Source organism: Anopheles nili, chromosome 2, assembly GCF_943737925.1.
Source record: "Anopheles nili chromosome 2, idAnoNiliSN_F5_01, whole genome shotgun sequence".
NCBI lineage: Eukaryota > Metazoa > Arthropoda > Insecta > Diptera > Culicidae > Anopheles > Anopheles nili.
In genome coordinates, this window is record NC_071291.1 from 36,139,529 (window position 1) to 36,155,526 (window position 15,998).

General features: G+C 48.0%; 1 protein-coding gene across 1 annotated transcript; it reads right to left on the reverse strand.

The window, feature by feature from the left end:
• Positions 1-3,858: 3,858 nt before the first annotated feature.
• Positions 3,859-12,660, reverse strand: LOC128731062 (tubulin polyglutamylase TTLL5). The gene is made up of 5 exons (XM_053824156.1): positions 12,614-12,660; positions 7,622-7,702; positions 6,189-7,292; positions 5,891-6,104; positions 3,859-5,778 (listed from the first exon to the last, which is right to left on the reverse strand). Exons 1-5 carry the CDS (start codon positions 12,658-12,660, stop codon positions 3,859-3,861), a joined length of 3,366 nt encoding a protein of 1,121 aa, XP_053680131.1.
• Between the last annotated feature and the right edge of the window lie 3,338 nt (positions 12,661-15,998).

Here is a 15,998-nt window from a genome sequence, read left to right on the forward strand (position 1 = left end):
TTTCCTTTTGCGTTCTCTCGCGTACCCTGCTCTACCGTGACGAGAAGAAAAACCGCGGGCAACGGTACCCGATAGAACCTGTTTGACTGATTATTATGTCATCAGTGGTGGCAAATTTTACAGGTGGCTTCGACCAGCTCTCTGTGGGGATGTTAGCGCCGTGGATGGTTGAACTGTAACACCCGGTACACGATGGGTCATTCGATTCCACAGCAGGTGGCAAAGAACACCATCACACGGCTCTGGAAAATGGTTGACGAGTTTTTCCCAGGCGGGAAATTAAATGAAAATCATCACTGTTCTCGAACCAGCACACCTTGGTACACTCGATTCGCGTAAAGGACACTGCCAGCTAACGAAGAGCTGACGGCCACTTGCTTAGCTAGGTAACTAAGATACGGCCAACATCAACACGGACGTCCTCTCGAGCGCGCGCGAGTCCACGAACCAACACACAACCCACCGCCACTGCGCAATCAAACATTCCACCACTGCTCTGGATGGTTCTTAACTTCTTCCACCCACCAAACCTATCCACACTCACCACACCAGGTCCGACGTGACGATGAAAAACGTGCCCTTCGTGCAGGAGCACCAAACGCGAGAAAGCGCGAGCGAGCGATCCGTACGCTGCGCCCACAACTGCCGTCTGTAAGGAGTCGCTCAGCACTGACCAAGCTGGCCATGATGTTACCGATGTCGAATGGTTCCTTGGGTGGGCCAACAGAGTCGGCTGGCAGGCGGGAGAAAAACCCCCTTCTCAACTGGCCGTTGCTGCGTCGGCGCTAGAAAACAACCAAACGTTTCCCACTTTGACAGCTGGGGAGAGCTTTTTCCAGCTGAAGAGGGAGTGCAAAAGCTCACGCCGTGATGGTGTCCTCACAACGAGAGAGAGAGAGAGAGAGAGAGAGAAATAGAGCGAGATGAAAGCACCTGCCAAGTGGATCGCAAGAAGAGCGGCGAATTTTCACGCTCCGGCGAGACAAATCATGGCCCGCTGAGATGGGCACCCGAAAGCGGCAGTTTACATCAATTAAACCACTATCTTCGCAATGTTCGACCACATGTTTCCCGCGGGTGACGCGCGTGATTGCGCCAAAAACAGCTGACAGGCGGCTCATGGCAGTAAGCGAGTGAGAGAGAGGGAAGAAGAGAGATGTAGAGAGAAAGAGATGATCGGTCGGAAAAACCATCTGCCGGTAGTTTTGATAAAAGGGGGCGCGCGCATGCAATCACGCCGAGCGGTTGTTTTGTGACAAAATAAGCAGAACATTGCTGTCTCGCAATGTGGCAATGAACGGTTTCGTTCGGTGATACTGACGCACATCACATTTAGCGGACACGGTTTCGGGGGCAATTGATTTTCAAACTGTTCGATTTATTATCTGCTTCTGGGCTTTGCAAATTGTAAGGAGAGTTTAGATGTCTTACAAGTATCGTAGGCATAGAATATGCTCGCTGCTAGAATTGTAGAACAGGAATTGGGCTCGCATTTTTTACCAACCTCGTTGAGTTCGCGGTTGACTTCTGTTTGCACGTAAACGCACGTCTGCTTCGTTTCTTTTCGCATTCCATGCACTGGCTGCAGCTGCAACTGCAAGACAGACTGTTCCGACTCCGAAATGCATCGTAGGAACTAGTCGAGTGTATAACCAGGTAAAGAATAAATAATATAAAACGATAGGGAAAACCGTTCCAAAAAATAAACGCTAGAAAAAGGGTTCTGATTGCATCGTGGATACATGGTATCTCGCAATTCTCGCAAGAGTAGTAAGTTGAGTGTGTTTTAAATGGTTTCTTAACGAGTTAGGTTTCGCATTTTCTTTTAATTCATAAATTAATAACAACTGCCCATACGTCTGCATATCGTTTACATGTAACCTAGCGCTGCTGCACCTTTACCGTTACTTGCTTTTCTCTCGCAGTCGTTCCGCGGAGTATCACTGTTTAATATCATTTTTCTTAAGAATCGCAAAATTTGTGCATTAATGTACGTTTAAAATGTTACTCAAAGCAATAAGTTTTGTGCGATCATGTGTTTGCCATGCTAGTTCACAATATTAAGCCCTGGATGCTTATCACTATCTCTCTAACATGATTGTGAATACAGTTTCACCGATTTTGGAGTTTGTAGTTTTTTTGTAAATTTGCGCTTCAATCGTTTCCAACTTTGCATATATGTACTGTACTGTAATTGCAATGCTGACTCGCAGCTTTCTTAACTACACCCAACTGGCTTTGTAAAAATATGCTAATACGCTGTGCAAATGTTTGTTAACGGTTTTTTTTACAAAATTGGATCGTATATTTTAGCAATCGAATGACTTTAAAACTTTTGTTAAAGCTTATCTTTGGAATGAGTAAACTGTTCTGGAAAAATGTGCACACCACGTTGTGTATTAGCTCCATCGGAAAATTTTATATCAGTCAAACGTTAAATCGTGCATAGTTTTGTGTTTCTTTAGCAGCTGCGCCTCCAGGTTGATGAAGCGATCATTCAGAAAAAGTCAAAGTTAAGGTATTCTAATTCTCTATTGGTAACAATAAATGGCTAGAAACAATAGAAACGCAATTTACTAAAAGCGTGCTTATGGCATTGCTAAGCTTGCGTTCATTTTCGATTGCTCCATCATTGAAAAACAGTAACGTAAAAACACACGAATAATAATCTTTACAGCAGCGGCGTGCAAGAATTTCTACAAAAGCGTTTAAACTGCCCGATAATCGTTGCAAAGGTTTTTTTCGTTTGTCTGTTTTCTTTGTTTGTTTGGTTTTTTGTTTGCTAGCATCTTCTTACATACATTAAAACCCTTACGCGAGAGAAATGGGGAAAAAGCACTTGATTTCGTTTCTTATTTGACGGATTACGGTTCGTTTCGCTTAAGTGTATCAATTTGTTGAAATAGAATATTTTCGCTTTTGTAGTGAACGCTACATATATTTTCTTCGTTATCGCTTATCATTTCATATCACAATCATCGGGTATGTTTTGCTCTTCTGCTTTCATTCGTACCATTACGCACCTGCTTGGTTTAGCGCCGGCGCTTAATTACTTTTCCGATCTCCTAGTTTTCCATTTCATTTACTGGACATCAATCTTCGATCACAAAGCAGCACGTTTTGTATATTTGGAAAGAGGTTTTATAATTTCTGTGTTTTCGTTTTGTTTTTGGAATAAATGACTAGACATTTTTCTTTTGTTTCCGGTACATGAGTTCAGCTCATCTTCAATTATGGCTGCCTGGGAAATACTTTCAACAGGTGTATATTATTGCATGCTTGTTTTGGGTGCATTGATTATGCGTGTAACTATCCTTTCAAAAGAAGAAAAACGAAACAAATCACTACATTTAACTCAACTTGCCAACTCTACCACACCCGCGATAGATTGTAGGATGTGTGGACTAAAATGGTGGTAAATATCATTTAGGGGTGAAATCAAAATTGCACTTAAAACTACCGTACAACACAACGTGAAATCATTTGAAATATCCTACTCCTAATCGCAGAAATCATGTTAAACACATACGCTCGATTCCATGTGGGCCTCCTCGGAAAACAAACAAGCTTGCTGCTCACATGGAGTACACAATGAGCGGTTTTTACGGCATCACGATACATTTTAACTCACTTAAACTAAGGGCGTTGAATTGCATACGCAGCACTATACACAAGTACATAATTTATGGGTGAAAATACATACACTACAAAACATATTTCAACAGAAAACAAACCAACAATAGCAAACTAACGCATTTTGGGGGGGTCCAACGCACTAAGAACCGAAGAACAATCGACTTAAACAAAACGAGAATATTACATACAAATAAATTAAGTTCTCGGTGCGTAGGCGACTGTTTAGTAGAGCCAATTCGAGCGTTGCTCACGCTCCCGGGACGACTTCACCATGCTTCCGATTGGAGGTTTCTTCTTCATCGGCGAAAGCCGCGCGGAGGCCTTAGATTCCCCGACGCCACCGATTCCTCGCGCTTCAGCGAGACCACTAACGCGAGCCCCCAGCGGAAGCCGGCTCTCGACGCGCCGATAGAAAGGATCCAATCGGATCAGCTCCTTGTTAGCGCCGCCCGGAGCCATGCTCGGTAGCGCTTTCAAGAAACCGTGCGCTCCAACCGGAATAGGCGGTGCCGGCGGAACACTGGTCGAGCATCCGCTGTACAGGAACGGCATCTGCTGCGAGAGGTTCGTGTGTAGCGTCAGGACCGACTCCAGGTCGGCTTCGCTCGCCTGCACCAGAAAGTCATCGAACAGCTTAATCGGCAGCATGCCGACAATATCGAACACGTCGACGTACGACTCCGTTTCCTTGTTGTACAGATGCAGGTAGTCACCGAGCTGTTTGGCCACCATTGCGCCACGGTCCTTACCGAGTGCCTTGTTGCCGAAATTGCGGAAGAAAAATGGCGTCTTCATGTGGGCGCCGACGCGATACAGGAACTTCATGATGAGCTCTTCGTGGCTGTGCTTCGGTTCGGACGAGAGTCGCTTCAGGATGTACTCCAGGTAGTAACCGAAAGCTCGCCGGGCCTGCAAGATGCTCATCTCGTGCCCATTCTCGATCAGCTTACGCACTTGCAACCGCAGCCGTTTCGCCTCGTCCAGACACTTGGGTGCCGCATGCTTCGGACCGATCGTGATCGGAAGCGAGCTTTCGAGGGCACGCTCGTACTTCTGGATACGGTGCACGATGCGGTTCTCCGTCTCACTTCCGGGCGGAAACAGCTGGGAGTGCAACATCTGGTTGTAGTTGTGCGGTATGATCATCAGGTAGGTGCCACTGCTAGACGATGTCACGGCCGACGTTGGGATCCCAGTGATCGGATCCAACAGTGATCCGTACCGTGTCATACTGTCACTCGTAGGAAAGATCCGGACAAATCCACCTCGCCGTTCGTACTGAGAGCGAGCGAACCGCAGTATCTTCAACTCTTCCGCCGTCAGCGCACTTAGCGTTGTCTGCAGCTTACTGCCACCGCCGCCATCGCCTTTTCCTTGCTGTTGCTGATTGCCACCGCCACTGCCGCCCGAACCGTCCTTCCGGCCGCCAGTGTGCACGAAGTCAGCCGAGTTGACGCGCCGATAGGGCGTGGTAAGGTTGCGAATTTTTTGCCCCTTGCTGTCGTAGCACGCCTTCTGCAGCGGACTGATGGCCGGAATGCCCACCATCGTGAGCAGATCGGTCAGCATCGAAGCCTTCACCTTGGTGTCGAGCGGCGTATCGCAACCGAGTGACGGCGAGAGGTTCACCTCCAGCAGCCACGGTTTCAGCATATCGTCGATCAGAATGTCGAAGCCGTACAGCTCGAAGCAGTTGCCAATGTGTGGCACGAACATGCGGCACGCCGACACGACCGGTTGCGTGCAGGAAAAGATCGCCTTAGTGATCAGGTCCTCGATCGCGAGCATCAGCTGCTCGGTGTTGCAACCCTGGCTGCGGAGGTGCCTCAGCAGCGCACTCAGCGTCCACTTGTGCCCGACGTCCTCTTCGCCCGCGTTGCTCGACTTGATGTAATCGGTGTGGTACTTGTTGATGCTGTAGTTGCACAGGTGCATGCACGGGTTCCACAGATTTTCGGCCGTCCGATCGTACTTGACCGTTGCCAGCCGGACCAGACCCTCCTCGTAGATGTAGATGATGAGCGGATCGAACGATGTGACCGCGACGTAAATGCGAATGTCACACTTGTGTCCGTCGATGCACAGCGGGTCGGAGATGTACTTTGCCACCACGACCTGCTCGAACGAAGAAATCTGATCCGGCTGTAGGCAGCGGACGACGACACCGGAAGCAACAATCCGAGACAGTTACCGGAAAGAAAGCGATAGGTTAGCTGCCATCAAAGCTTCGATCAAGTGCACGCAGGGCACTTACCGAGTTCACGATAAATATTCCACGGCCGCGGCTGGAGGCAACCGGCTTCACGATCCACGGACCACGGCACTTGTTGTGCGCCGCTATCAGTTCCTTGTAATCCTGTGGCAGTAGGAACGATTGTGGTACGATGTCGAAATGCTTATAACCCCGGAGATGCTGCATGCGCTCGATGTTTTTGTAAAGCCGATCTTTGCGCGTCAACTCGTAGGATCTAAAATGGACGTAACACACCCAGAACACACGTTAGTCTACGCTCTTTTCATACTTAGGCGGTACGGCAAGCAATGCAATTTACCTAGGGAAATGATTCACTCGCTGGTACGGGGCCAAATTACGCAAAATGTCCGGCTTCAGGTGAATGCCGGTCCAGAGCAGATTGAAATCGTTGCACTCCGGGCCGCTCTCGCCCATACCGTGCGCGTTCAGTATCTTCCGCAGCAGCCGCGTCTCGGTGTTGATGAACTTGTAGCAAATGTTCAGCTGCGATGCCGGCATTTCCGTCTTTGCCGGTGCGTTCTGCTGGTTCTCCTTGTTCTCTTCCGTGCATTTCCGATGGGCGGCCAGCTTCTTGTCCACGGCCATCGCCGCCATGGCCAGCGAGGGTTCCGACTTGGACGTCGACATTTCCGTGTCGATTTCATCACCCGACCCGCCCTTGACGCTCGACATCGACGCGTTACTGAGCGAGCTGGAAGAGGACGACGATTCGAGCTGCCGTTTCTTGGGCTTGTTGATGCGCGGTTCTTCACCGATGGTAACCGATCGCGCCGCGGAACCACTCGAGCTTTTTCCCTTCGCAGGACTTAGCTCCTCCTGCGAGGTTGCTCCTGCGTCCGTTTCATACTCCTCGTCTTCGTCGTTTCCTTCGCCTTCTTCACCGTCGTCGTCGTCGTCATCGTCCTCGTCATCAACATCCTGCTCCTGATCGCGGCGTTCCACTTGATCAACACGATCGTGCTCATCTTCCTCGTTGTCCTCATCTTCGTCGGCACCCTCAGCTTCATCATCTTCATCCTCGTCGTCGTCATCCTCGTTGCTGCTGGTGATGGTGCCACTTCTGCTCGGTGCCATTCCGCGCGTCTTCCGCTGAACGTTGAAATTCTTCGGCAGTGTAGAATTGGGGGCAGTGGGGGATGATTTGTGGGCTGTATGCTTCAGCTCGGCCAGCCTCGGGGACACCGTCGGACCGGCGGAAGACACCTCGCCGGCTAGGTTTGTACTGGATGCAACATCCGATGATGGCGTTACGGAAGGGCTTCCACCCGGCGAGAGATCGCCACCACTCTCAGAGGCCGCTGGCGATAGGGCGTAGGTGCGGAACACTAGGACGGCGTCTTTGCCACCCGGTGGACCGCCCGTGACCCACGGATTGGGCGTGGTAGGTGTGATTTTTTTGGCACTAAAAGAAAACGTAAGCAAGCTTGCATTAGTGAGTCGTTTTAGATGGCAATTAAATGAAAGAAAAAATATCTAGCGACCAAATAAACTTAAAAAGCTATAAAAATCGTGAGCCTTTTATTTATTGGCTTGTTTTCTCCATAGCAAAGGGTAGCGGCGAATAGCTAAAACTTCACGTGGGTAGGTTACAGGTTACGGGAGTATCCTTGTGCATTCCAATGGAACGCGGTTGAGAGCAGGTGCCCTACTACAGTGCATTGAAACCATAAAAATGTCCTCATTCCTCTCGAATTGCTTGCTAACTAAACGACACCGTCATCTCATACTTACTTTTGTGAGTGATTTAATCGCGGCTTGTCGGTTATAGGCATAACGAATAAATCCAAGCTAGAGTACCCGTTTAGTTTCCGCCTGCGAAGTATAAAAAGGAGAGAACAAATCAAGCCACAAACGTCTCTAATGCTATTTCCGGGACAGACGAAAAAACCCCCGGGGAACGCAGCCCGCCCTTCCACGCATCCGCCACCGCAAGTTCCCGCCGATTGATCGGAAACTTGCTCGTAATAAATTCCCAAATTTCTAATGTCGCATGGGCTGTTGCTGCTGCCCTTTTTTCCCCTTTTTCCCGGGCAAAGCCCGTGTACGGGATATTGAATTATGAAAAAACCTCACACCACACTAGAACGCGCCAGACAAACCACGTTCAGACCGCTGGAAAAATGCTACACCCCTTCCAAAAAGGGTAATAATTTATATTGGATTAGTCATGTCGGGGTTTCGGCAATATCGTTCCTCATACGGAAAAAAGGAACGAAGCCGAACGGTCCCTTGTTACAGTTCAATGAATTCATCCAAACGGGGCATGTGAAGAGCAAAAAAAGTATAATAGTATCAATCCCAATATATACTGTTTGGCTAGCTTTTATCCGTTATCCACACTACAAAACGCTAAAAACCCCACCAACGTATATACTTTACATCTTTTCCTTGTGCTGTAAAACCATCTCGCGGATGATAATATTCTGACTAAGGCAGGAATTTGGGTCAAAGATTTCCCTCGCCAGCTGCTCGCGAAGTCTCATTTTGCTCCAACTACGAACGAATACCACGAAGGTCAAAAAGCCAACTGGCTAAATGATCGTATACACTGTGCCGGTTACTATTCACAAAAAGCACACGACACTTATGCACTTAAAAGCATGAAAACTATAAGGTAAAAAACAACCCCTAACTAAGAGAAGTCGCGAGACACACGAGTGAATATTGTAATCGATGCTTCTGCACTGTAACGCGTCCCGGATTCGACTGATTCCCGATATCGGATGCGTTACAGCGAGGACTACAAGGACCTTCTGCCGGTAAAAAAAACCCCACCACCTCATATTTTCCAACCATGTTCCACGTTCGCTTTTCCCGGTTGTTAGGACCGCAACCGGTGAACATCGGAATGCGCGTTTCGAGCTCAAAACCCCCACAAAGGACATGTTGGTTGGGGGGGATGGTTGTTTAGACGCCTTAGACCTGCGGGTTTTGCTTTCTTTCCCCACTCACCCGGTGGGAGGGCTCGATCTTTTATGCTCCCGGTATTAACTGCGGTTGACGTCGGGCTGTCATGTTGCCAACAAACATGGGCCACCACTTGTCTCCCATTCTTCCTCTCTACTTCTTCCTTGACGTGCCCACCAAACGGTACCGTCGTTCCAAGCAACAATTACACGTGCCCTTTCGTTCCACCCAGTGGCACCCTGTGGGAAACGCTTCTCTGTGTGGTGTGGCACCGGTAGCGTGGTCTAGCGATTGCCTTTCCGTTTCGCGAGCCAAAGCTTCCCTCCCTGTTGGGGTGCTTCCTTCCGGTTTGGGATTTCTTTACGACGCTTGCAGACCCCGTGCGGTTACGGAAGGAAAAAAAAAACGGGAAATCGTGCTACCGTGCGACCACGCCATTCGTACGCCCACCCCACCCCGGTAGTGTGAAGCGAAAACAGGACAGGTTAATTCAGGTCACGAAATCATAGGGACCTCCACGGTATTACTGTCACATTGTGGTTCGCGGTGAAGAACGGGCAGGTACGCTGTCTACGGGTGCGGAAAAGATAGTTTCACAAAGATAAGACCGTACTTTTTAATTGAGTTTGAATAAAGCCCTACATGAGGCATGGTAATAATTTTCAATTGAATAATCGCTGTTTAAACTATGTAAAGCAGACGGTTGAATTCAGCAAATCAAAGCTAGCAGCAGTTTAATTAAATGTTACACGAAAGCGAACGATATCAAAACTGCATTGCGTAAAGAAAATTAATCAATTGTGTGTTACAATTGAAATCAATTTTTAAATTGCGCCTTATTGCTCTCGAATCAGCGCCTACTGCATTTCATGTACCGGTAGAGCTTTCCATAATCTCAGCTGGTAATGGTGATGCACGGTTGCCATACCAACACCGGCTGCTACCCAAAAAGATCCATCTAAGCCAGCCAGGTAAGGAGCGCTGTTGGGTGCAGCAAACCGACGATGTCCTTAAAAGGCAGCAATGCTCGAGTGGCACCGCAAGATCCCTGCCAAACCGGGCAAGGCCGTCCCCATTTGGCCACCGGTTTCGATTCATAATCCAACTTGCGGGGAGCAGCCCTTCATCCGGACGAAGGGTGAGAACGGTGCAAAAGGGGCTACAGGAGGGGGTTCTTTGATCACTTTCGCATAAATGGCACGGAGAGCCCTTTTCTGGGCCAGGAACACGAGCACCTACTTGTACAAGCTGAGTCGCTGGAAGTTGTTCATGTCGTAGCGACGTCGAGACGACTTTATGAGTGCACTTGTGTGTGTGTGTGGGTTTTTACTTTAAACTTTTTTGCATTTTTTGTAGCTGCACTGATCGTCGAAGGCCGATCGTCCGACTGATCACTACCACTGGGCGTAACGATGACGGCTACAGCCTACAAAACCAGCCGAACTACGAGCCACAGAGGACGACAGCAAAGCGGCGACCTCGGTGACGACAACATCATCCATGCTGCCTGCGACACAACATCATCCATCCCCGGGAACCACAACCCTTCGGCAACAGACACCCCCCCCACACACACACACACACCGCTGGCCACGATCAGTGCAAGGTCGTTTTTGGCGAAAGTGGCTTGCAATTCACACGCGCGTTTACACACCAACGGTTCGGTTCTGCTACGACCGTCTCCGGAGGACTACGCGACCGGTTTGTACGATGCAAATGTGCGAACAACTGCGCTGCAACTGCAAGCCGCCCACGTAATGTGCACGTTTGGGGTTTTTTTTTTTGTTTTGTCTTCACGTGTCAGCAACACCCGCGGATTTGAGAACGTGCGCGCGAATAGAATAGGCCGCGGCGTGGCACTTTCGTTTTATATTTTCGCGCAACCGGATTTCGCGCGCACCTGTTCCGTCGGTTTTGAGGTTTGGCCAGCGCACCTGACCCTATTAAGGCAGGCACACTGCCGGTGTGTGGGAATGGTGTATTAAAAATCACTCCACCATCGAGGCGAGCACTCGCAACACTACGAAACCAAAAGCCAACGTCGGTCTGTTCTTCGATAGGTGCGATTTGATTTCGATTTCAGCGCCTCGAGCTTGGAGCGCCCGGTTGGAAGGGGGCACGAGAGAGGCCTAACCTAATTTTTCATCGACCAAAAAATATGACCCCCCGGGAACGGTGCATTTTCATTCCCGTGGTTTTTTTTTACCCACTCCCACCGGGACCAAAGACCCGAATGTCTCTCTCTCTATCTCTCTCTTTCTCTCTATCTGCTCGATCTGGAACGGGGGATGATTGCAGCAATGTACTTCGACAACCCTGCGCTGGCAAGGTGGTGCTCCGTTTTCGTTCGGTTCAAGACCTAGCCCCGGCAATCGGTGCAATCGAACGGGACAAACAAACCAAACAATTCAGTTACCATAACAAACGATGGGCGGACCACAAACAATTGGCTGGGGAGGGGTGCGGTCGCTACACCAAGGCGACCGAAAGTGTTTGAAACCCGTAATAGTAACACCAACCACCCCCAGGTCTCTCAGGTCTGTCTCGAACGGCAAGGAAGAACGAGCTGCCAGTTTTCCTTCGCACCTGCTTGCGCTAACTTCGTGCATTCCGTGGGAGGTTTCCCGTGAAGGGGCTGGGTGGCAATCATCATTTGCGGGCCAGGATTAAAACTATTTGCCACGCTTTCTCCCCCCCGCTTTCCACCAAATCGGTGTGGAATGCATCCACACACGCCCACGCGCGGCTGTGATCGATGGGGTGGCACGAACGGGTTTCACCAACACCGAGGCACCATTCATAAAATCATCCTTTGCGGGTCACGAACTGGCGGTGTTGAAAGGACGCGGAATGAATCGCGAAATGATTATTTCGACTGTCGAGAGGCCACCCTTCCCCAAAGGGCGCGAGTTGTTTCGTATTTTGAGTAAGTCTTTTTTTTTGTTCCTTTTCCCGGCTCCCTCAGCACATCCTGAGTGGCACGCTTTGTTTGGAATTGGCTGAGTACGAGCGCGAAACCCAACGGAACCAACCACGTACACGTTTTGGTCGTAACACCGGACCGGGACCGATGGTAAACGATCATCGGTTTGACGATGTTTAAATCAATTAACACGTGGCGAAGGGTTGTGTTGATGGAAAGCGTGCAGTGGAGTGGAGTAGGTAGTTTACAAATTTACCAGAGTGGTTTGTTTGAGATACAATCTGTCGGTCAGGGATGAACAACCCACTTGATGGTGTTTTTTGTAAGCAGACATTTCGAACACACGCAGAAGGCCGTGGATCCAGTGTTTTGTACGAGCGAGTTAGAACGAGTCCTTTCACCACAAAGTGTCAAATAAAAAGGTTATAGCAATGTTCCGCTAGTGTTTTTTTTTAATTTCAGGTATACCTAATTATCTGATCATCGTACACCATTGTCCTGCGCTTTTATTTATTGATTCATTCGTTGCGAGTAATTTATTTAGAACCCAGCAATGGTGTTTTATTCATTTTCAGGAATTTTGAAGAAAAACAACTAATGGGAAAGCAAACACTTGTGTGGGAATGAAACAGGATATCCTGAAAGCTGATCCACAGGACTTCATAGCAATAAATTTAATAAATCTCTAAAGCAAAAAAAATCACAATGATAAAGTAAAATCAACGCGCTATCAATTCACTAAATCCACCCTAATTCACCCTGCCATTCTAGAACGATCCCATTTACTATGGTGATCTTGAATTAGTGACGTTAATTTTCGTTTAACCGACAAAAGCATTTCGACATACCGCACCCATTGTGTACCTCCGTCCCGAAAAAAACCCTTCACTTACCCGCAAACGATAAATTTGTTGTTGATTCCGGAGGCGATGGACAGCATACACTCCTCTCACGGCATGGCAGCGAGGGCGGTGTTGAGCTGCGGAGCAAAAACAAGAGAAAAAAGGAAGAGCAAACATAACAATTGATTACACTCAGCGGTGAACGAAGCTCATTATTTATACTGCGATGGATGGATGGTCGTCTGCATAAATCACACCGGCGCATTCCAAATTATTAGTCTCGAACCGGCTCCCATCGCCATCGGTGCGAAGGGACAGCACCGGACCATCGACGGATCGATCGATCGGTCACTTGGCGGATTTTAGGGGCGGTTCAATTATGCAAATAGTTTGTACACATGCCGAGGATTCGTTGACGTGAAGCCGCGAAACAGTCATGGGAAAGGTACAACACCCATGCCACTAGTAATTAGGAACGACATTAGATTGCCGTGGGAGTTAAAGGCAGTTAAAGATAAATTCAAATTAAAGTAATGCACTTTTCTGTATGTCGTGTGGCTTATGTTCAATTCAAACGAACACATTTCACAAACAGCTAGCTTGGTAAAAACTGCAGGAAAACAGCACCGAAATAATTGAATTTGTGCAAAAACACTTAATTCAATACTCCAAATTCCAAAGCAGCTCCAGACGAAAAAGTCACTCTTTTTGTGTGTGACACAATACAAACGCGAAAAAAAAACCTTATCCATTTTCGGTACCGTTTCGCTACCCCCGTTAAAACGCCGTACACAGACAAACGTTTAGGAATGTCTCGGCTCACTCAACCCAGGGTCAATTAATTACGATTAATCGACCAGCCCGTAATGAGGCACGGTTAAAAATAGTTCCATTGAACGCCACTCGAAGTGCCGGGGAGGCTCACTTAGACACTTGCTGCAACGGTTTCTTCTATCAGCACTTCCCGATCGCATTCGGTGCCATTTTCCTTATCGCCATTTCCGTCGCCATTGCGATTAATCATCACACTCTCGCGCGGCACGGCTCGACGTCGGCCAACGGCACAAGGACCTTGCTGGTTCTCTTTTTCGCCTGTGGCGCCATTTGGCATCGATTTTCGGAGCTTTCAGCACGGGTGTGGTAGGATGTGTCAAAGAAAAACCACTAAGTGAAGAGGAAATGAACGAAACAAACCCTATACGCCACGGAATCGTACACCTGCGCTTGGGGCCCTCGATTGGAGCAGGTTACCGTCAGTTTGTAATGTTTAAATAGGAAAGCGAGTTAAGTGGGGAAAATTAACACCAAACATATAATTGATTCTGCGATGAAACGATAGACGTAGCCACACGCATATAACGAAGTGACTTAGCATACAAATTTTTCCTTGCAAAGCTTAACTTTTGATACCAATTTCAACTAATTACAACCGCGGCTATATGTCTCCATGTGTACATATTTGTTCGGCTTTCAAATGAAACCAACAACAATCTCGCTAATGGAATCTAAATTGGTCGCATTTTTTATTAGTACGAACAGCAACGGACGTGAAAATCGCAGCTTTTTCTTCCTTCTCTATTCCAGGTCCACAAGTTTGTGTGGACTAGTCCAGGCGTTTTTTTTTCTTGCCGTACAGCGCAAGTGGTACGAGAAAAAGCATTGAAAACAAATTTGCCAATGGGGTTTCTTTCTTTTTTTTGCGCCTTTCCCAACCAGCCACAGAACATTAGCTAGTGGCTGGCCAACGATTCACGCGACCGTGCGTCTAGGACTGGTGGCGCGTTTGCTTGGGCGACATTTCGCTGGCACCGCGGCCATGGCAAAAATGCGATTTTTGTTTCTCCTTTTTTCTTTTTGGTATCGTTTCATTCTATGCACGCCCCACGTTCCGGTGGGCAAGGACGACAATTGTCACGCGGTTGAGCGGATATGACATATTAAATCAATTCAGCGTCACCGTAATTGGAACTTGTTGGATGATCGTAAGCCCGAGAATGAAGTGCTGGCTATTAATTGTCGCTAAATGTCAGTTAAACCCACACATGCTAACCGAGGAAATTGAAGCATGCTTTTGGGAAGAAACCACCAGTTTGTTCTCTCCTTACAAAGATGGTTTCAGTTTTCTTTTCGCAATAGAAAAGCCACCCAAGAATGCATCCAAAGTATTTATGGAAACTTGATCCACAAAAAACTCGTATGATGGACGAAATAAACCCTGAAATATTTATGTTCCCAAGTGTGAAGTTAAGAGAACTTATCGACAATATGGGCGCTCATACTATTGCCCCATCAAATAAAGCAGCGGATCTATTTGATCAACGAAACAGCCTAATCCGTTTATAGTGTTAGCTAATAGTGATCGTTAAAAAATTCCGCTGCTAGTAAATAGAGACCACCAAACCAAATACCCTCAATTAGCGTCAATTCACGGTGGATTAACTTCAAATTTCGACGCTCACAGCAAACCCAATCGACTCCCAGAAGTCTCAGAACCCAAACCGCAGCCCCGACGAGTCACGTTTGCGCCTTCACATTGCGGCTTCTTCCGTCATCGCGATCGGTCTTGAGCGGTTCGAACGGTTCCAATCGGAATTCCGACGTCAATTCCTATTATTAGCCACCCCTGGCATAATGGATCGGGAGAACGCACGTTCGTAAGTGCTCACTTAGTCAATGACTAATATTCGAAGTGAAGGAAACGCACAACCAAACTGTGAGCCGCGCCCCGTTACATGAAGTCATCATCACACGACGTTTTTTTTTTTTGCATAGTCAAAATAAAAAGGGTCCAAATGGAAAATCGGAAGCACAACCGGGCTCATGCTAGGTCCTCGCAAAGTATATGACGACGGTCTGCGACGATTGGTGGTGCATTCCTAATAAGCCGGCGCAATCGCAATCGACGCGACGAGTCACAGAAACCGCGAAAGGTTCGAACGCACAAACTGTTTCTCTTTCGGTTCGTTTCCGTTGGATGTCGGTCTCCATCGAATGCGGAATTTGCATCTAACGGGGAATGAACGTGTGCTCGACGTGTTCCCAAAAAAAAAAAAGAATCATGAATTCACCGGAAGTTTGCCCGCTGTGGAGCGTTGTTCTAACAGATCGGTGAAATCGCTAGAAATAGCACCGAAGAGGGTTGTTGTTTTTTTTCTTCTTTTATTTGCACCATCATCGTTGTGTGCATGATTGCAGCTTACGCACCCCGGTGCGCTATTTATCGGATGGCACACATCTGCATTGCGGTTTTGCCTAGCCGCAAAGGGACCCCAAATTGTCGATGGGTCTTTCATCGCTCAATTATCATATCCGTTTCTCGTGACGCTGTCAATACCATATCGCAAACATGGCGCTTGTGTTTTAAGTTTTGTACACAGCAAAAGACATGACATTTCTGTCCTTTTTATGATCCCCATGTAAGGAACCAACCAAGTAC